The 23,091-nt window shown below is 43.1% G+C and overlaps 1 protein-coding gene across 4 annotated transcripts in view; it reads left to right on the top strand.

Annotated features, from left to right (window-relative positions):
- The window catches only part of LOC111849352 (vascular cell adhesion protein 1-like), a 64,250-nt gene that overhangs the window by 34,926 nt on the left and 6,233 nt on the right, over positions 1–23,091 (top strand). For 2 of the 4 annotated variants that reach the window (XM_072704662.1, XM_072704661.1), the window contains exons 4-6: positions 21,131–21,391; positions 21,608–21,958; positions 22,677–23,084. In XM_072704662.1, the coding sequence (XP_072560763.1) occupies positions 21,229–21,391; positions 21,608–21,958; positions 22,677–23,084 (922 nt within the window). In that variant the 5' untranslated portion in view covers positions 21,131–21,228. Of the gene's footprint in view, positions 1–18,310; positions 19,172–21,130; positions 21,392–21,607; positions 21,959–22,676; positions 23,085–23,091 lie in introns of those variants that run through there. The other 2 variants (XM_072704658.1, XM_072704659.1) reach the window with 2 other exon arrangements.

Here is a 23,091-nt window from a genome sequence, read left to right as displayed (position 1 = left end):
CTAACCCTGCAGGTTATGTTGGCGCTGGATGGTCAAGCTGTTGCTAGACAGGACCTCTATAAACAGACGCGATCACACCCCTGCTTTTGTCAAGGGAAGAGACTAAATTCTGCTTTCTTTGTAAGTTGCAGCGTGACAGCCCTAGGCGAGCCCCTGACACTGAAGGAAATTGAAGCCATGTTTCCACGCTCCCCCTGCACATTAAAAAGAATGAAAACCACGTGTTTCTCCTGGGGGTTTGGGTCTCCGTACACAGACATAAATTTGTGGAACACAACAAAAAAAAAAAACTGCTGGAAGTCCACACGACTTTGCAGCTGGATCTCAGCCCATGGATACCAAGTCGATAGTGGTGAAGCCCATCCTGGCTGAGCTGGTCCAGAGGGCACGACACCCCCCGACGAGGTCCGTCAACAGGGAGAGCACTGGGGAGTCTGCTGACGTCCCTCTGCTCCTCAAAACAACCAGTGGGGAACAATATCAAGCTGATTGAGATGGGTTGAAGGCCCACGGGGGTTAAGAAGCAGAGCCTCATGAGATTCAGAGGAATGGGTTTTAGTGGGATGCCAGGTGGTGTGTGGCTCAGTGGGTTGGAATGCTGTACATGTGATTGGAGGGTTGCTGGATCAAATCCCATGGTCAGCAGAGTGATTTCAGTGTTGGGCCTTTGTAGAAGGCCATTAACCCACAGTTGTTCCAGTGACTGTCTGGCCCTGCTTTCTCAGAAAGCATATGTTTTTATATAAAATTAGGGTGCTTCACTCCTTACATTTGGTTATTAATTATTCAGAGTTTTCTATGGCTCGCAGGAGACACCATGAAGGGTCATGAGAGTGAGAAAAAGCTAGTGAGAGTAACTGCGTTCACTACCTGTGTTTTATCTCTGTCCATTGGTCCTTTGAAGATGGTATGGCAGTTTACAATATTTTGCCTCACAGTCTGTTTACGTTATAGTTGTGATAGAGTAACTCCATCCTGTCCTACAAATCCCCTTATCCTGCACATCTGTTCACCATCCAAAACAATCTTTTTATACATTGAGACATAGACCATAACTATATGGGGGGTGCTTGGTTCCGATTACCATTGGAGAGTACAGGCAATTGGTTCACACTTGCCAGAACATGTTCAACGTTTCTTGAGAAGGCAGCAAACATGAATAATGCTGTGTAGCTGGTCGTCTGTGTGTGTGTGTGTCTGTGTCTGTGTCTGTAGGTATGTGTGTGTGTCGCCTTTGCAGACTTATCATTGTGCCTCTGACGTTCACTGGGTCTCATTTTGCATCAGCCACTGGGCTGCTGCAACATGTGAACACATTTATTGGGGAGACCTGGTAGAGCTTTACGATGCTTTCCATTAAACCCCTTTTGCACATGCAGATGAGGCAATGGGTGCTGAGAATTTAGTGTGTGTCATCCCCCGTGCAGTGCCTCATGCTCTATCGGGGCGAACTCATTTCAGCAATTTCTCTTTGTCATGGGCCACATGTGTGGCAATAGCAGCGGAAGTCTTGCTGAAGCTGCGGTGAAGGGGGGTCACATTGCTGCCGGACAGAACAGCGTATCATTGCAGAGAGTTAAAAAAAAAAACACACACACATGAGGTCAGCTGACCTACTCTTGGCATAGCGCAGGCTGCAGCTAGGGGACGTGTTAATGGTTGATCGGACGGTTAATCTTTTGAAATTCAGTGACGTGACGAAGGACTGCTGGTTTATTTCTGTTGCTTCGTGTGGCCCTGCAGGACTAATGGGGAGCTCAAGGGCTGTAAAAGGTCAGCATTCAAGCAGGAACCCGATGAAATTAGAAAGGAGAATGTACTGGTAAGGGGTGACTAGTGGGTAGCATGTAGCTTTTCGAATGGGAGTACAGCGCCAGGTCTGGGAATAGCAGAGAAATGTGTCCAGCAGCTGAAGCTGGAGCTAGCTGGAAGTGTATTGTCTAACTGGACTGATGTCTGGATCCCAACCAATACAAACACACTAAAATTAAACTACTGGGAAAATGCCCATTTCTCATTGTCATTAGTATCTCATAAGCCTTTCTTCTTACTTGTAACTTAAAAAAAACATACTGCAAGCTTGCTCTGTGACTAAAGCCTTAAAGCTGAAGTCTTTTTACAGTAACTCCATGATATGTTTATGGTGTATTCCTTTAAAAATGTAATTATTTAAGCAAAACAGTTTACATTAATATTTCCTTTTAATTAGTGGTATTTCCTGCATTTTATCACAGACTATGTTAGTTTTACCAGGGTCAAGGTGAGGAGAAAGGATTGTGAGCCCTGGGCAAGTTGCCAATTTCATGTTAACTCTATGTTGTTTACAACCTTGTTAAACGTTGACATGCAGCCAATTTAACAAATTCAGCCCTGTCTGCAGGCACGTTTTCATAGGGTAACATACAGATTGCCGCCTGGTGGTGAATTGGAATACCTGCAACATGACATTACGTCAGAAAGCCTATATTTTCTGTAGCTGTTTTCACTTCACACCGATAGAGAAAATAAAACTATCTATCAGTTTTCCTTAACTATTTAACGGCTTGCAGTGAGGTTGGAGCCTGTCTCAGGAAGCAGACCCCGGACAGGATGACAGTCCGTTGTAGGGCACACACTCAAATATACAATCATGGCCGGGAGAATGGTGGGGTTGTAAACCCCCCAGTAATCAAAACCAGGCAGTACAACCCCCTGGAGCCCCTTAAATAGGCAGAGACCTCAAGCACCCCCCCCCCCCCCCCAATACTCAATCCAAAATTATCTCCATGCACACAATCACATGCTTTGGGCAATTTAGGGGCAAAAATTCAATTCACTGTATGTTTTTAAATTGTGAGTAGGAACAGGAGTAGCCAGAACACCAGCATGAACACAAAGAGGTCGTGTGTGACGTCCTGTGATGGACTGGTGTCCCATCGAGGTCCCATTGGGTCAATGTGACATTAAACAAACTTTATATGAATATTCACCATCATATTTTTCCAGCATTACAACTGGCAGCAACAGAATACAATACAACAGAACAGATTTAGAGTATCTCGCATTGTCAGAATTTTACTATGCTTGCAAATCTAGATGTATTCCTACTTGGCTATCACTTTACTTGACAAATACTTAGTAATAACTCAGTAACTGCTAAAGTACAAATCATGAACAAACATAGTCGCTTCTTGAAATAAAAATGTGTCATGATTCATGAATGATGAACAAATATGAGATCAGTATTTCAGTTAAGCTATGGATTTTCCGGTCCACCTTAAATGCTTTGCAGCCCAATGCAATGACGCGATTGTGCCTGTAGGGGGACCATTTTAATACCATAAATCTCTCTGTGCCAGGCAAATATCAACTTCTCAGTACACGGCAGGTACCCCACTATATAAATAAAGTGACATTGTCCTGGCCCAGACTGATTTAATGCTTTAAATATCAGATGGAAACAAGGCATGTCATACTATAGTGCACAAAGGTGTGAATGAGAGGCCAGGTTTCCGTGCCCATTTTAATACCATAAACCTCTCTGTCCCAGGCAAATATCTCAGATACTTGCATTTTAAGTATATTTTTAAGTTGTAATTTAACCTGTTTGAGTAATGTAAGTAATCTGCTTCAATGTTTAGTTAACTTCACTGTCTTAAATAGTAATGTAATAAAAAATATAGATATGGTACGATTGAATACTCAAATAAAATCTGGAAACCTGGCCTCTCATTCACACCTTTGTGCGCTATAGTATGACATGCCTTGTTTCTATCTGATTTTTAAAGCAGTAAATCAGTCTGGGCCAGGACAAGGTCACTTTTTCTATATAGTTGGGTACCTGATCTGTACAGAGAAGTAGATATTTGCCAGGCACATAGAGGTTTATGGTATTATAATGGTCCCTCTACAGGCACAATAGCGTCATTGCATTGGGCTGCGAAGCATTTAAGGTGGACCGGAAAATCAGAATTAGGAGCTGAGAGTAGCCCAACTTCCGCTTCGTGTTACGTTATTCATCACTTACTCCTTCAGTAGTCCCTAAGTAGTTCACAAAGGTTCACAGAATTACCTGAAATAGTAACAAATATAGTAACTGCTTGAGATAATAACATAACACTGTATTTTTTGTGCCCCGTCAGGTGAAGTGTTACCTCTACTTTTAACGTAGACTAAAGACCGATTTTCATTTTGACACATTATCCAACGACATTGCTCAGGATAAGCAGTCGGAACATCGGTGAATGGAGGATTCTTGTCATCCAAAATAGTTGACACTAGATGGCACTGCTTCCTCACACATTCAGATGAATGATTCGCTTGCTTTTAATCATTTATTTGCAGGGCAAATACGCACGGCAATTTCGTGTCGTGACAGCGCAAATATGTACTTATTTTTATTACCGTGCATTTTAACCTTTAAACCGCGAATGAAGTGTATAGAAGTTAAAATACACCGTAATTTCTTCGCATAGTTGACAACGTAATGCACATAAGTAGCCTACGCATCTGTGCTGTTACGACAAGAAATTGCCGCAAGTATAGCATTCTACGGAGAATGCGTACATAGTTTTGTACTAGTTACGAGCATCTCTGCTTATTTTCTCCCTCTTGGTGCCAGCCTCTGGCGGCACGGTGGAACTCAGGAGCATAATAGTGCTGACATTTTGGCAATACATCTAAGCATTTTGACTCATGGTTAAAACGATCCTGATTGTACTTCACTTTTACCATTGGTGTTATAGTTTGGTGAAATTATTTGCAGGCAGACCGAACAAGTGCAGCAGAAGAAAAAGTAATTGAAAATGTAAACGTAATCGATGACGGAATGTTTAGAGTGCACATACGTGGTATGTAGCAGGACATTATAAACAAATATCAGAGATAAACAATGAGTATTGGTAACTTATAAGTGGTTGCCTTTGTTGCCTCAAATCCCACCCCCTTTGCACATTCTCCCAGGTCGCAGCGCGTGTATGTAGGTGCCTTGTGGCGAACTGGCATCCCGTTCGTGGCGTACCCTTGCTTTTTCACTATGCTGCCCTGATTATACCTCGAGACCCCCCTCTGCCCTGACCAGGAATCGCGATTAGAAGATGGATGAACGCTGACATCATGGTATCTGTTATTCTAGTGTCTAAAAATCCTCAGTTTTAACAGGGTTAGTGATGTATGTTTATAATGTATGTCAGTATGTTTTTAGATTACTTTATGCACACAGGAAGTTCACACACAAATACGCCAGTATGTCATTATTTGAAAATGGGCGCTACTGTAGTAGAATTCCATCTAATCGTGCCTCAATCAGCCTATGAGCCCCCTTTCCACCGCGACTGAAAAACATGCCCGGTTTAGCGTGAGGGAATATTGAGGTGTTCCCGGACAGCACCGGGTGGGAGGGGGAACCACGCGTAACAAGAAGTCACGTGACTTCTGATTAGCGGCACGCTTGTCCTTGCAATGTAAGTATATTTAACACCGGAGTTACAACCGACCAGAAAGATTGGGGACTTTCCCCAAATGACATAATTGCGAGTGACTGCGAGTTTGGTACAGAAACGTCTTTATAGCGGACGAGGACCATGTAATTACAGTTATATTAGTAGGCTACACTGCCTGTTTCTTATGTAATTGTCATTGCCACGAGGGTCTTCACACGTGTAACGTAGACACAGGTGTGGGAAAATCCCTGGAAATTTTGTGGTTTATGCTGTAGGGTCTTGATATTTCTATCCATTTAAATATTTTGGCAGTGAAGGGAGTATTTGATCACTTTTTGCAACTTGCACGCCGCTATCAGACACTTGGTCATCGGCTGCCTCAAAAAGGTAGTAACATTGTTGCGAATGATTCATTGAATAAGGAAGGTAAGAGCGGGGGCTTCGATGTTATATGACTCGACTGTTGGAATCAGTTCAAAAGCTTTATTCACAGTTTTAAACTTTAAACAGTTTTTCCATTATCACGCCCTCCTTCCAGAGAGTTCCTTGCATGGAAAACTGTAGCCTTGGTTACGTCCTTTGCACTATGATCCAAGCCTTTGCTTGGTTTTATTTTCGTTTGGATTCGGTAAGAATGGGGGCTTATAAGTCATATGACTTCTGCTTAAAATTAGTACTATATGACTCACCAAAACGTCATTCACAAACACAGAGATGCAAACATGATTAAACTTACGAGCAAAAAAAACTTGGACTTTCCGAAATCCTGTAATAGATAGATATATATGGGTGGGAGGGAGTCAGACAACATTTACAGCTTAAAGTGATTTCCCCTTTCTGCTTCTTAAGAAAGGAAGCTGCCATTTTATTTAATTGTCCAGATCTGGGTGTTACAGCCACCTTTGGCAGCATGGACAATTAGCGGATGAGACAACAACAAAATGCATTTAAGACTAAGCTAAGATAAATGTTACTTGCCATCCCTGGTGATTTTGGTCAGTTTAACGGAAACGGCGAACACATAAGTCCGAGGACTAAGAGCTAGCCGGGACCTTGTGTCTGGTACGGGAACTGAATGATTTCCAGGAAGGAATGTTGCGGGGGGGCTAGGGAACGGGAAGAATCACAGCTAATTCGTATTTCAGAAATTTGACCTGTGTACTGCCTGGTGGGGAAGTAATCTTTTCCCTGCATACATAATATGTTTAATATAAACCATTTTAAAAAATTTACCGTTGATCTGTATTAGGCAGGATGGAGGTTAGTTATCATTGGCAGTTAGGAAATTTCAGTGGGCCAATGTGTGATCCAGCAGGTTTAGCCTCTGTGACTGTGATCGGTAGGTTGCTGTTTCAAGCATCGACTGAATAGTCACATTTAACTGGACCCTTGTGCGAATGCCCCCCTCCCCAATATTCAGAGCTGGATATAGGCATAGGCAAACTAGGCAGTTGCCTAGGGCCCGATCACCAGAAAAGGTACGTCTGGCCCTGTCTGGGGGTGCCAAATAAATGGCCTGTGCTTGAACTCCAAGCTTCATTATCAACTATATATATGTGTTTGTGTAATTAGGTCTCAAAGGAGAGGATGATGGGATACGCAAAGAGAAGCCTTCTAATGTACATGTATGCAAAACACAAATAAAGGACCATTTCATTTCACCCTGGACAGGATTGGTGCACAAACTACTATGAGATCAAGAATAAGCATAAATGGAGTATAGCTGATAACTGCGCTGACATTGATTGAAATGATCCATTCTGCACATGGAGCTGATGGACCCCTTCATCACAGGAGATCTTGTGTGTTTCCCTACAGTACTGCAGCCGGGGGCCAAATTACTTTGTTTTGCTTTGTTATGTTGTTGCCAGGAAAAGTGGAGAGCAGATCAGAGAGTGCCGTTTTTTTTTCCCATAACCAGATTCCATTACCGTGATAGGGTCATGGTGAGCTGTCACACAAAGCATAGGGCACAAAGTAGAACACCCTGGACTAGATCCTTCCAAGTGAAAAACAGCAAGAATCTAGAGTTCTTGAGTAATAGTTAACTCACCAGTTGAAATTCGTCACAACTCCCTGCACTGTGTGTGCTCCCGGTGTGTTGGTTGTGCTTCCGGTGTGTTGTGTGTGCTCCCGGTGTGTTGTGTGTGCTCCCGGTGTGTTGTGTGTGCTCCCGGTGTGTTGTGTGTGCTCCCGGTGTGTTGTGTGTGCTCCTGGTGTGTTGGTTGTGCTCTCGGTGTGTTGTGTGTGCTCTCGGTATGTTGGTTGTTCTCTCGGTGTGTTGTGTATGTCTGTGTGTGTGTGTGTGTGTGCTCTCGGTGTGTTGTGTTTGTGTGTGTGTGTGCTCTCGGTGTGTTGTTTGTGTGTGTGTGTGTGCTCTCGGTGTGTTGTGTTTGTGTGTGTGTGTGCTCTCGGTGTGTTGTTTGTGTGTGTGTGTGTGCTCTCGGTGTGTTGTTTGTGTGTGTGTGTGTGCTCTCGGTGTGTTGTTTGTGTGTGTGTGTGCTCTCGGTGTGTTGTTTGTGTGTGTGTGTGCTCTCGGTGTGTTGTTTGTGTGTGTGTGTGTGCTCTCGGTGTGTTGTTTGTGTGTGTGTGTGTGCTCTCGGTGTGTTGTTTGTGTGTGTGTGTGTGTGCTCTCGGTGTGTTGTTTGTGTGTGTGTGTGTGCTCTCGGTGTGTTGTTTGTGTGTGTGTGTGTGTGCTCTCGGTGTGTTGTGTGTGTGTGTGCTCTCGGTGTGTTGTTTGTGTGTGTGTGTGTGTGCTCTCGGTGTGTTGTTTGTGTGTGTGTGTGCTCTCGGTGTGTTGTTTGTGTGTGTGTGTGTGCTCTCGGTGTGTTGTTTGTGTGTGTGTGTGTGCTCTCGGTGTGTTGTTTGTGTGTGTGTGTGTGCTCTCGGTGTGTTGTTTGTGTGTGTGTGTGTGCTCTCGGTGTGTTGTTTGTGTGTGTGTGTGTGCTCTCGGTGTGTTGTTTGTGTGTGTGTGTGTGCTCTCGGTGTGTTGTTTGTGTGTGTGTGTGTGTGCTCTCGGTGTGTTGTTTGTGTGTGTGCTCTCGGTGTGTTGTGTGTGTGTGTGCTCTCGGTGTGTTGTGTGTGTGTGTGCTCTCGGTGTGTTGTTTGTGTGTGTGTGTGTGCTCTCGGTGTGTTGTTTGTGTGTGTGTGTGCTCTCGGTGTGTTGTGTGTGTGTGTGTGTGCTCTCGGTGTGTTGTGTGTGTGTGTGTGTGCTCTCGGTGTGTTGTTTGTGTGTGTGTGTGTGTGCTCTCGGTGTGTTGTGTGTGTGTGTGCTCTCGGTGTGTTGTGTGTGTGTGTGCTCTCGGTGTGTTGTGTGTGTGTGTGCTCTCGGTGTGTTGTTTGTGTGTGTGTGTGTGCTCTCGGTGTGTTGTTTGTGTGTGTGTGTGTGCTCTCGGTGTGTTGTGTTTGTGTGTGTGTGTGTGCTCTCGGTGTGTTGTGTTTGTGTGTGTGTGTGTGTGCTCTCGGTGTGTTGTGTTTGTGTGTGTGTGTGTGTGTGTGCTCTCGGTGTGTTGTGTTTGTGTGTGTGTGTGTGTGTGTGCTCTCGGTGTGTTGTGTTTGTGTGTGTGTGTGTGTGTGTGCTCTCGGTGTGTTGTGTTTGTGTGTGTGTGTGTGTGTGCTCTCGGTGTGTTGTGTGTGTGTGTGTGTGTGTGTGTGTGCTCTCGGTGTGTTGTGTGTGTGTGTGTGTGTGTGTGTGTGTGTGCTCTCGGTGTGTTGTGTGTGTGTGTGTGTGTGTGTGTGCTCTCGGTGTGTTGTGTTTGTGTGTGTGTGTGTGTGTGTGCTCTCGGTGTGTTGTGTTTGTGTGTGTGTGTGTGTGTGTGCTCTCGGTGTGTTGTGTTTGTGTGTGTGTGTGTGTGTGCTCTCGGTGTGTTGTGTTTGTGTGTGTGTGTGTGTGTGTGTGTGCTCTCGGTGTGTTGTGTTTGTGTGTGTGCTCTCGGTGTGTTGTGTTTGTGTGTGTGCTCTCGGTGTGTTGTGTTTGTGTGTGTGCTCTCGGTGTGTTGTGTTTGTGTTTGTGTGTGTGTGCTCTCGGTGTGTTGTGTTTGTGTTTGTGTGTGTGTGCTCTCGGTGTGTTGTGTTTGTGTTTGTGTGTGTGTGCTCTCGGTGTGTTGTGTTTGTGTTTGTGTGTGTGTGCTCTCGGTGTGTTGTGTTTGTGTTTGTGTGTGTGTGCTCTCGGTGTGTTGTGTTTGTGTTTGTGTGTGTGTGCTCTCGGTGTGTGTGTGCTCTCGGTGTGTGTGTGTGTTTGTGTGTGTGTGTGCTCTCGGTGTGTGTGTGTGTGTGTGTGTGCTCTCGGTGTGTGTGTGTGTGTGTGTGTGTGTGCTCTCGGTGTGTGTGTGTGTGTGTGTGAGTGTGTGTGTGTGTGTGTGTGCTCTCGGTGTGTTGTGTGTTCTCTCCAATTGTAATCCTCTCTAAAATTCCAAATGGGTGAATGAATTCCTTTTCCATTCCATAGCATGCTACTTTATGTGGTATCCTCAGGTTCAGGTTACTTTATTAGTACCTGTAGATAAATTTGGTTTGAAGTAGATGAGCCATCATCCATCTTGACACTCATTTAACAAACTGCACAGGCAACTGACACACATAAGAGCTGAAGGCTCCAGGCCTCTCTAAACCATTTTTTTTAATTCAGTAAATAAACATTCTCTCATTTTATCAACTTGTTCATCTGAGATATGACTGCTGGGACAAAGCTGTTTTTAAAGTGCTTTGTTCTGCACCTTGGGGACCGCTAATGTTCTTCAAGTAGGAAGAAGCTGGAATTCCAATTGTGAAGGGTGTGTGGTAACTGCAGTTATCCACTTTTACTTTTTACTTGTGTACAGGGATTCTAGGTTGAGTTGTGATTCGCCAATCAGTTTACTAGACCATTTGACCACTTGGTTCAAAAGTATTTCTGGTTTTTAAAGTTAGGTTTCCAAAATATAATACCAAAGAAAATGATAGTATCGATTCAATAAAATCACGGTAGAATAAGGGAATCGTGGTTTTGTCAATATGTAAATAAGACAGTTTTCTCAAACTCTGGTGCCCTTTTCTGCACATGGCTACACACTTTGTTTTAAAGCTGGCAAAACTGCACACATTCCACTGTTAATAGATGTGACTTCATGATTGTGGGCATTTCTTCTGAAATCAATTATCATGTCATTACTCTTAGATATATTTACCGGGAATGTAGGACTCCTCACGCCACTTGACAAAGTCATCAACGATCGTGCCGTGACTAGTCTCGTTGTCCTGGAACCGACTGACTATAACAGTCAACTGCATTCTTTTGGATGGTCCTATTTTCACACCCACTCTGACAAATGTTTGTGTAGAGGTTAAATAAAAAAGGCAAAAGCACGCATGCTTGTGTGGAGCCAGTTGAGGAGCGAATTTGTTCAGATAGACTTCTATTTAGCTTTACTCTTTGTGTCCTATAAATTAAGTCCAGAATCCAGCCCACAACATTGTTACTCGGGTAATTTCCGTGGCCTTATCTTTGCTTAGCCAGCTTGGTATGACCCTTGTTGCCTGATTTAGATCAGTGACCCTGGCACTGAGCCCATTTAAAGCTGTAGGATCCCAGCTGCCATGATCGTAACGCCCAGCTCAGGCACACTGCTAAACACCTGCTCTGGGCCTATATAAGGGAAGCGCACAAGGCCAGAGGAGCAGACTCAGAGGGGAAACGGCGATTCATATTTTTGTCCCAAAAAGGCTTCTGTACTGTGGATTAAGGACCACAGAGAGGACATCTACACCAGGGTTTCTGAAGCACTGGTCCGCAGCCCGCCTGTGGGCGGCCTGGTCTGGGCCCTGGATCTGTATATTATGAAACCATGGTTCAGGCTGCTGCAGGGACCTGATCACAAAAAAAGACTAAGTGGGACCTCCTTCACTTTGTAATGATCAACAGCTGGGCCTTGTGGTTAGAAATCAATGATTCTATAAACTGGAGGTCCTACAACATATTAACTAAGGGAAGGAAGACCCATAACTCGACATTATTCACAAATGGGCAATGCTTTGCATTTGCATTTAATTACATTACATTTACTCTCTTTATTCGTCAGTTGGACATCACAGTGTACCTGCTACTAGCTTCACTATTGTCTCTTCTAGGCAAACACCCCAGCCTTCTGCAATCCATAAAAATGATTATGCAGGGGTTTACTGCCAGACAAACAGGTCTTTCTCTGATATTCATTTAATAGCATCAATCACATTCTTATGAATTTATTTTTAATATATGGCTACGCTTCCTCCTGGCTTCCGTCATTTTCAAAAATTCTACAGTCAGCATTATCTTCCAAGGACAGGAACCACTTAGAGATAAGCTTGGAGAGTGAAGTTTCAGAGAGGGGGGAGGGGGGATTTCCTACATTTGGATTTTCCAGGCAGAAAATATGTTTTCAAGTGTGGCACAGTAAGGAAGAGGAAGGGGTGACTTACATCCTCAGCTATTGAGTAATGCATGCATTCTTTTGTTTTGGGGGGGACAAAAGTATTCCATTAGTCATGCATAACCATTGCTGTGCAGTGATACTATGGACACTAGGAATTACCGCCTGCTGCCAAGGTCAGTCGAATCCAATGCTGCTGCTTCAGTGTGGACCTTAGGAGGTCTGCTTGAGCTGTGAGGTGGTCATTGGATGAAGACCAAATATTTGCTTCAATGAAACCAGATATTACGTTTCTCTGTGTGTCTCTAGAGCAGCCTTGAGTAAAACAAAGGAGAAGGAGACTTAATTTGAGCCTAGAGGAGCTTAGTGCTCATATAGTTAAGAGCAAGCAAAGACCTCCTCATTCAAATCGGCTTCTTAAAACCAGTACCCACCATGTAATAACTCAACTTCACAATGTATATACGCATGCACAAATGACCGCACAAGGTTAGTATATTTAGAGTCACATTTTAGAAGTTTCGGAAATGAAATGATACTTTATGTACCTTTGTACAGGTACATTGGAATGCTTCTTTTCACATATCCCATCATGCTCTCCTTTGAGACACAAACACATATACATACAACTGAGAGTGAAGCTTGGGGTCTGACTCCAGATTTAGGCCATTTATCTGGCACTTCAGAAGCAATGATGTGATTTATTGCATGTTATTGTGGTTCCAGTCTCACATCCTGGTTAATAAAAAAATAGGGCAAAGAGCAGGATGTAACCTCACAATAAAGGTAATTTATTTTCCATTACTTTAATTTCCTTTGGAGGAAAGTTGGGGAGAGGTTGATAGGACATATGTCATAAAATAGAACATTTTGGTTTGTCTGATTTTGTTGTTGTTTAATTGCATTGTATTGACCTATTAAAATCTGCCATGTGCTTTTGAGACACTAACACTGTGTACAAAGCTTCTCTGTCTGGATGGGCCTGGTCTCTGCCAGCTGGCCTCCACTGAGTGTCAGGTACATGGCCAGATCACTTTCTTCTTCTGGGTTTAGGGGATTGGGTGATGGAGGAAGGACAATAGTAATCCATCAGAGTGATTCACACTCAGATGATGTAATGGTTTTGGGGCGAAGCACTTGTTTCACAGTCACAGTACAGGTTTGTGTTGCCATCGTTTCTGATGTCTTCCATGATAAGCCTGGCCAGGATTTGGTTGCTCTGAGTGAGACACATGTATGTGACCCCATTGTGCGCTCTTCCTCAAGATCATAGTTTGTGAAGTCCCTAAGTCCTTGTCACAAATGGTACCCGAAAATTGTTGCTAAGGGCTCTAATGTAGATAACAGGCGGTGTCTAAACTATACTGACTCCATTATACCAACATGCCAGAGGACTTTGTGGTTCTTTGTGATAATACTTTCTGTCATCCAAAAGAAAATTTATTTCTTAGAAATCTATTTTTAGTTTTAATGAAATTGTTCTGGGGGGGTTTTATCTGGGAGGGACATAATTGCCTGGGGGCATTTTTCTGTGTGTGTGTGTGGGAGAGACACCTATTGTCCTTGGTTGGGTGACAAATAATATTTCAAAACAAGGTTACAAGCAACAAAAATGTTTCCTTGAAGAGATGATCTAGTGAGGAAAAGAGAATACTTATCTTTTTCTTTTATTAGGTGGTGAAAGATGGAGTTAATTCTCAAAACAGAACTTTTGCGATCTTGGTTCATTTCGGTTGCCAAAGATATGCCACAAGTTGATGTCAAATTGTTCAAGAGCATTTTTAATGGCAACAACAAAAAAGCAAATGTATATCACTGGGTGGTGTAATTCCTGGTTCTTGGGTTTTTTTGTTACAGACATCAAGGATTTCAGAGGGTGTTAGACCATCTTGGGCAAATAGAGAACCACAAAACCCACACCAAAGTCATAATGTATGTTGTGATCTCTTTATGTCCTGGAAGCTGGGGTTCATATCTGTAAAGTTATGTACAGCTGTGGCACAAAGAACAAGGAATTCAGCACAAGTGGCATTAGAAAAGAATGGAATCACCACAGACTGAAGGCCACATTGAAATCATTCACATTTAATAGCATCTTCTCCCTCCTCCCGATCCACTCCATTGTTCTCCCACACAAAAGGGCTCTCTTGGTGCTTCTTTGTCAACCTTCTTGACACCTGAAAAGTTCTTCCGGTACCTCACTGTCAAGGTTTTGCATAACACCAGTCTTAGATTTTGGTGTGAAGATACTCCTGGAATATGCAGGGTTAAAGCTGCAGTTCAGCTGAAATAGACACAGTTCCCTAATCTTTTGACTTTTTATCTCTGCGTTCAAAAAAAGTTTAAAAAAAAATAAGGAAATATTTAAAGGTTGCAATAAATAAGATGAGCCAAGGTTTGCTAATTGACAAAGTGTTGATCATAAAACCAAGTGTGTGTATGTTTTCTTCCTTAATGAGGAATGGGGCGGCATGCAGCTCTGTGGGTTATATGGGTCCATGGTTCCACTTGGTAGGTTGTGTGCTCTCATCCTATAGCACTGGGCCCTTGGGCAAAGCTGTCCCAGGGGTGCTGGATGCTGGCCAGGCCTGCTGTCTGACTTTTCTCACCTATATGTTGTTTTGTTGGACAAGTCTATGCTTAAGAAATGTTAAAAAAAAAAAAAAAGAAAGAAAAAAAAACAGGAAGGAAATCAGGAAATTCCAACCTGTTAATTCATGTGTGTGTGTGTGTGTGGGGGGGGGGGGTCTACCTATCTCTTTGAGCAAGTGATTCAGATTGCAGGCTGTTTTAGCCATCATTGCTCCTTATCTAGACTTAGAACCTAAAGGGACCTGAAACTTTAGACAGGATTGGAGTGAATATTATCACTGGATATGGGCTATACACACTGGTTTCAAAGGACTGATTTTCTAGTTTACAGATGACCACCTAGGAAGACTTGGCTGATTCTTTCTGTTTGTGAGAAATATTCCTTCCTGCTTGCAATTTTTGGCACCAATGACTCTTCTGCAGCCACAGGCCGACCTGCAAGCCCTCGATCCAGGCAGGTCTAACCGGAACTCACCAGTTGACTAAACAGATGTATTCCATCTTGCTTAACGTAAAACTTACAAATTTCGCAACCATCATGAGAAAAAGCTCCGAATAATTTGTTCATTGTTGGAAGAAAGAGGGATGGACATAAACTCTTGTGCCCTTGAATTTCTCCACATCATCCTGGCAGGAAAAAACCATACAGTGATAATTAATATGCTTTTTGTTCTATCAAACTTTCATTCATCCATACATCGACAGCAAATTTGTTGCAAGTTATGGTAAAAAGTAATGGTGATGGTGCTTGTTGATAAAAAAAGAAATAAGCAAATAAAAAGTTAGAGTAATTATATGGATTATTGTGTTTAGTGACTTAAGAAGGAGGGCAAACATGTTGGCTTTCTGCATTATAAAGAGATCAGCAGTTGAAGAACAGCCTGGGTGCTGGTCTGAATAGTCAGGGTAGGTGGTTTGTTGCCACGTTTGCTGACAATACTAAAGAGCCCCTCCAGTTTGGATGGGGACCAGCCATCTAATAAAAACCAGGCAAGCACCTTATCTAAATTAAGAGGTATAATTAAGAAGGTTAACAGTGAAAAGCTGTTTGTGGTGATAGGTGGTATATTATTGGTGATTGGTGCGTGGGAGGTCTATTCTGTCACTACCAACCCCCCCATGGGGCCAGGTGGGCTCACAGTGGAGTCTGTATAATCAGAGGAGGAACTGATCCAGTCCTTAGCCTGATACCTAAGAGGAATGTCAATGTATGCCTCTAGTACACCAATTCTGTCCTCCAACTGTGTGATAGCTAAACATTCCTAACACTGAAAGTAATCTACACTGTTAGCGGAATATTTACACTGTACATGCTGCAAGACTCATGCAATTCAAGCGTGCTCTTGCCAGGGGACATGATAAATACTTATCCTGTATAATATAGCCAGATTTCACATTAGTCTTTAGCTTTAGTCTTAACCATTTTCTCCTTAGGGTGAATTTCTAGTATTTATTTATTGCCATATTTGTTTGTGAAACTGAAGGTAAATCCACTTAAAAATGTACATTATGTTCATGAACATTTAATTGTTTCACCAAACTTTAGCAATAATATAGAATACTGTTATATCTAACGCTTATAGGTCTGAGTGGATACATCCCAATGTAATATCTCAGATGTAGTGATTTATTGATGTTAATGATTTGACTGCAAAAACCAAGTTCAACAGATTTTACAGTGTCATCTTAAAGACCCTTATTGCCTTTTTTCTATAGAACACAATGTGCATTCTGGTGGAATGGTGAGATCACACCTGATGCTACATTGCTGGGGCTACATTCCTGCACCTTCTCCGTCCGTTGTATAATCAACATGTTTGAGTGACTTATTCTGGTTTACTTGAATTGTTGTCTCTGCATTTTCTGCAGCGTTCCATTTTCAGCTGAGGGATAGCTGGTGTCCTCTCCAGGATGCAATGTGCTCTCTGCTTCCTCAAATGGGCTTCAGGCTTCCTTTGACCTCACATCAAGTAACTGGTTGGATGGAAAATTAGGTTGACTTTGTGTCACTTTCCAAGCTAGCCTGACAGCTTTTTTGGGTCTTTCGCTTTTGGCAAGTGAAGGAGGAACTATTTTAATCCTCGTGAATGATTCATGCTGAGATGACATGTAAAGATGTGAGGGGTATTACTGCCCCCTGTCTTACAGTGACCCCAGAACTGATCTGCATTGCCATGGTTTCCTAAATCCGCTTCCCTCCGTGAGCAGCTGAACTTCTGGGGCCGTACTTGGCTGCGGTTGCCTGCTTTCGGGCTGTTATGGTTCAGGGTCCAGCATGTGGTCTCTTGCTCAACACCAGATAAGTCAATTCGCAATTTTGTTTTCTGTTTCATACTGAATTTAGTTCCAGCTCACAGCTGGTTTGCCCTGCTGCTCTGTTGCTTGTATCCAGCGTGCATATTGTCTTACTTTTCTACCTACTTAATGCACTCAGTATTCCAAGCAAAGCACAGCTTGACACAGCCTACACACACACACACACACACACAGCTGGGTCGTTTTTCCTTAAATCGGGTCAGGCAGAACACAGGGTTGGTGGGTGGTGGTAGTAGTGGGGGGTGAATATCCAAAATATGTTAGTCAGGTCATTCATTGACCTTGACCTTGTTGCTAAGATACACTGTTGCTAGGATATGAGGACCTAGTTGAGATAAAGCTTTGACTAGATAGGAAAAGAATGTTTCTTTCTATGGGATGTGGTCTCCCCCACAGAGAAAAACATTCTCTCTTGAATTACGCAAGTACATGAGAAAGAGGGAGAGTGAGAGAAAGAGAGAGAGAGAGCCTGTGTGTAAGTTTTTGTGCATATGCATTTTAATGCCATGCCTTGCATCAGACAGTGCATATCAGCTTATAATGAGATTTCAACTGATTTTGCACTTTTCTGGGTGTCTGTTACTGAAAACAATGTTTTGGTCCATGAGAAAACAAGACCAACCAAATTGCTAATGTGATTGGAATGTAACTGTTAGCTTTTCCTTACCAGTCCTCATTGTTTTCATCCTCAGACCTCTGTTTCTCTTATCTCTCCCTTAAAATCTTTCTCCTTCCCTCTCTATTTCTTCTCAAAGCAAGCACATATCAAATGCCATTAACATTATCCTATAGAGACTTTGTCACCTCCCGCATGTATACATGCTTAGTGTTTGTTGGTGTTATTTTCTGTTATTTGTTATTTATTGTTTGTGTTTTTTGGCTTTGTCTACTGCATGCAGGGAAATAAGAATTCAAAGTATGGTGTTATGCGACAATGAAACCTCAAAAAACCTTCAAACTTAACGTTTTCCTAGCTCACCTCAACTTTTGTGTACTACTAGTTAGGCTAAATCGTGGTCTAATGATGGCCCACCTTATTACAGAGCACGTAACAAGGTTTTTGCTTAATGGCTAAAAATCATAAAACCAAGATTCAGCACACCGCCTATAGCTGCTCAACTCTCCTCTTCTGCGCCAGGTACCCCATCTCCTTTATGATAATGTCAGGTGGTTTCCACAATGCTACGGCTTTCACAAGTGGAAACCAGAGGAATTCACTGGGAATACATTTACGGAGTCATTTCCTGACAGAAGCAGGGAGGATGTTCAGTGGAGTAACATGGAACCATTTCAGGATGTGGGCGGCACCCTGCTCAGCAGGAGACCAGCCTGTATCTGTACAGGATGCTAGCTGATCACAGCCTGCCCACACAATGGGTGAATTACACACACCACTTGCTATGTTTTTTTTTTTTTTTTTTTTACTTAACAGAAATGCGCCATGGGTAGAACATACAAGCCTGACACCCAAAGAGCAGGCGTGCCACTTAAATCCACAAGCGACACAGCGACAGCCTGCAGTGTTATCCACTGAACTTATACAGCATTATTGTGTAACTGACACGGTATTTAAAAAACACTATTCGAAGAAAACTGACTGGTTCCAGGGCTGGTTCTGACAAACCTTTTAATAAATTAGGCTCACCCTGCGGTTGACTGACACACCCGTGTGTTTTTTTCGGTTGAAACTCCATCATCGGGGTGGAGAACGCACAATGAGCTGTTTATGAAGCACTGTCACCCAGATGTCGCATGTGGAATTGCGTATTAGCTCCTCCGCTGTCCGCTGTGGTCACTGGCGTTCACCCTGTGCTTTGCATCGACGTCTCGGCTTTACTGAAGGTTATGATCTTCCATTACCCCGCCGGATAACCAGGACTGCCCCAGCACGCCACCAGATTGGCTCTACTTCTAATTTTATGAGGTCCATTTTTTCAGCACGATAACTGATCTATTGTTCTTGTCATCTTACTGCTTTCCGCTCGGGGACCTGCACCGGATTAGGTCAGCGGACATGTAGCCCTGCGACGGAGCCTAAAGACCGGACCCACGTGCTGGCACGAGCCGATGCACTTATACAGTTCCCTGCATTTAAATGCCGGACCCCGATAAGTCGTAAACTTTATTTTTTTGCATTATTCAATAGAGCACTTCGGGGTAGTGTAAAATTTGTAACTGGAATATTAAGAATGCCCGCGAATTTGCTGGAATACACATCTTAGAACTCCCACTCTTATTAATAGGAAGGGGGCTGAGGGATATGTTTAGAGAGCTGTCACTCTAGTCCTTACCTCCCACTCCATGCTATTAACGATAAGAAACCCCTACATTTCAGCAGAGGCGAGAGCCCAGGCAGACCGCTACACTTAAGCACAACCTTGCGGAATATAATTTACGTGATGTTTGAAACGATACCAAATTGGCTGTTACTTATCACTCTTATCATTTTCCTGGCTGGTAAGTTTTATGTGTTTTTTCTTCTCCTGAAATCTTGCCTCTTGCCACTCTGACTGAGAATATCTGTCTTTCGGCGGCTGTAAGATTTAAGCTTATGTTGCTGTGAAGAAGTTTTTCTTAAGTGCATTCTCCATTTTATTAAACCGCTAGTCAAGTTTCAAACAGGTAATTAGAAAGAGTAAGATTTCAGTGACTTGGAGCTACATTATATACACACGAGATTTCTTAACTGGTGTGATAATACATAGTGTGCATATTTTCAGGCAGGTATATTTAAAACGCTCCTACCACTGAACTAAAAGGTCAGCGGGGTCTGAATGACTCCCATTGTGTCCCCGCGCAGACGTGCAGTGGAATCCGACTATCAGATTTCCTTAATTAGGTCTGAAAAATACGCCTCATTGTTTTACGTGAATAAATAACGACAAACTTGCACACCAGGGGCGCCGTAAGGGGGAGGAAAGCTAGGACGATTGACAGGGGCCCTAAAAAATTAGGAAAATAACTGGATTGGTTTGGACTGGGGGGCCTAATATGATATGCTTTCATGGGGCCCAAAATCTCTAGCAACGCCCCTGTTGCACACATTGAAATGTGATGACGTATGCAGGCTGAAACTCTTTAAAATGAGTCTTATCAATAAGTAATTTCTGTCCATTTTTCTAAAATTGAGGACAGAGAACTTATTTGACCACATTCCCTATTCCCCCACTGTCAAGTCGCACAACGGACGTTTAAATTACATTGGCTTGAATTGTATTGAATTCTGTAAATTATAATAAAGCTGTCCTCCAGAAAGGGGGTAGGTGGTTGGGATAACTAATTAATAAATAAAAAAGCAAACAAACGAATAACCTTGATAGTGGAAATTACACATTATAATAATTATTATGTAGCCAATAATCTCCCACCTTATGAGACATTTTATGAGGGCAGGGGTGGCCAATCTTATGAGCGTTTTTGCTGCAACTCCCTAATTAGATTACTAATTAGAGGACTGATTGGCTGAAGGGTCCCCCACACCTGGGCTTGAACAGCTGACTGTAAATATGCCTACATACTGGCGTTTTGGGGATAAACCACCCCTGGTGTAGGGCATGACAGAAATCCTTAATAGAAGTAAAAAATATCGATTAAAGACTGTATGACGTATTACCACAGCAGGGTCATTGTATGTTTAATAGACAGTCCTGAAAAACAGAATAATATATTCAATAATAATAATAATAACAATAACAATAATAAATTTGTGTATGATATATATGCAATTAAAAAACAGACAGCACTGGACTTCTACTGTTGCAGAGTTGCTTCTTGATGTATTGTGGCTGGGGGTGGGGGGAGGCATGTTGGAGGAGGCATTGTAGTGCTTGATGGCAACAGGTAGGAATCTCAGAAAAAAGGGTAAAAATTTGTACCTTTGCTTGTCACTGAGGCTGTACCCTCAAGGGTCTGCCAATTTTACCCTTAGCTGTAGGTATTCGTACTTTTTAAGGTACAGAAATGGACTACATTAATGCTGTTTGTACCTTTGGGACGTTCCTCAGAGTCCATTTCTGTACCTTACAAGGTACAATTACAAGGGTGCAGCCCCAGTGTCAAATAAAGGTATGAATTTTTATGTGTTTTTCTGAGAGTGTTGCACAGGAAGTCCAGCTCCATCACAGGATCCACAGGAGGCAAGCAGAAAGGATGTTGGCAAAATTGGACGTTATGAACAATTCTGCCCATTTATTGTAGGGGCACAATGATAGAGCACCTTTTGCCTGCAGCTCATTATGGCTTTTTTGTTTTTGCAGCTGCCTTTGAAGTGATTATTATTATTATTATTATTATTATTATTATTTATTAGTGTGTTTATCGGTTTAGCAAATTCATAGCTAAAATAGGTGTAGAACAATAAAAAGATCATTAAAATTACATTTTATGCATTTTTTATATATTTTTTTGCTTTCACAGCTGCTGATGGCTGTCTTGAGCTCCATCCTCCCAGAGTGGTGGTGAGACATGGAGACCCAGTATCAGTGAACTGCACAGTGTCCACAGATCACAGTGGGATGGGCTGGGCAGCTCCAGTAGATGACGTACCTATTACACCTGGTGTCCAGTTTCTCACTTGGAGGGTGGAAAGTCTGAGAATCTGGGACTTAAGGCCTCTGTGCTATGCAAACCGTCCAGGAAAACCTCAATGTATGGAACGTCTCTCAGTCACTGTGTACAGTAAGTGTGTCTCTTCTGATGGAGCTACTGCAGCTGTCAGCTCTCATACACCTGGGAAATATTCAACCTGAGCATCACCTTAAAACATCAGTAAAACCCAGCAGAATATTTCACTGTAAGGCATGGATGTCTCTATGTGTCTCTGTTCCTACAAGGCACAGCTGTCTCATGTGTGATTTATTTTTCAGAAATAATGCTTCTCATTTTCCCTCACAGAACCCCCAGACAGTGTTTCTGTCAGTTCTATGAACTCTGCTGACTCCATGGTGGAGGGGAGTCAGTACCAGCTGAAGTGTGAGATCCAGAACATCGCTCCTGTTCAGAACCTCACTGTGAAGTGGTACAAAGGGGACACATTAGTACATGAAGACAGAGACTATGTCATAGAAGATAGAAAGTCTGACAGAGAAAAGGAACCTGTGAGTGTGTCCTCCACCCTCCTGATCACCCCCAGCAGAGCTGATGATGGAGCAGAGTACAGCTGTGGGGCAGAACTGCACCTGGGACCAGAAGGACCACAACCCCCCCTTGCAGTGAAATCAACATCCCTCAATATCACTGTGCACTGTGAGTATTTAACTTCAGTCTGCCTGTGTCGCCAACATTAGAACAGTTTATTCAGAGTGAATTATCATTGTCTGTATGAATCTAAGTACAGTATTACAGTCTATATCAGTAACATCACAGTGAGAGTCAGAATTGTCTGTCTCTTCCTGAAATACCTGCAGTATTAATATGTTATCACTGGCTGTCTGTAGCAGCAGCATCTCTCTGTGCCTATAGGAATATGGCTTCCTGGCCAGTCACCTTCAGTCCTTTTTGTCCCGGGATCTGTGTGCCTGTATAATTGTTTGATCATAATCCAAAGAACCCCCCCCCGCCAACTGTGCTAAAATTTATTTTGTCCACTTTGATTAAGGGACAATAAGAAATTTCCGAGGATTTATTGGGCACCTTCATGATGAGAAGGGGGGTATGAACTGGACACGATCCAAACACAGTTTGCTCCCCACCCTGAACATGTACCCATGACAGCAGGGAGTCAGTCTGCTGTTTCCCCAGCTCTCTCCCTCACACACATACAGATTGAGCTTCTGTTTGGTTACGATTGGGTAGCAGGGCTTGTCCCCAGACCACGCTGTCCATCCAAAACACTCCGAAACACTCCTGTGTTTCACAATCTGCTCAATGTTTTAAATGAATGAAGAAGCGACCTCACTGTCTTACTATTCCAGTTACAGATTTGTTTCTATTTATATTTATATTAATGTTTTTTATCCCCCAGACCCACCAGTAATCAAAGAAGGGAACGTCAGTGTGACTATACCCCAGGGTGGGACGGTGTCTCTGTCCTGCAGCGCCGAGGGGAAACCCCCTCCTCAGGTCCAATGGAGCTATAGAGATGCTGGGAATGTGAGGGTCACCAGCTCTGGGGGCAACAGCACTGCTGTCATCACAGAAGCTTCATCTGCCAATGAAGGGGTTTACAACTGCACTGCCACCAACTGGCTGGGGAGTGACACTGCAGCAGTGTTTGTCACCGTGACCAGGACCAGCACCAGCCCACCACTGGACACAACAACAGCGTTTGTCACCATGACCAAGACCAGCCCCCTACCGGACACAACAACAGCGTTTGTCACCAGTGCCACACCCATCCCATCTGTACTTCCAACACAGCGTAAAAAATCAGGTAAATT

Source organism: Paramormyrops kingsleyae, chromosome 22, assembly GCF_048594095.1.
Source record: "Paramormyrops kingsleyae isolate MSU_618 chromosome 22, PKINGS_0.4, whole genome shotgun sequence".
Taxonomy (NCBI): Eukaryota; Metazoa; Chordata; class Actinopteri; order Osteoglossiformes; family Mormyridae; genus Paramormyrops; species Paramormyrops kingsleyae.
This window is presented reverse-complemented; position numbering and strand designations above follow the sequence as displayed.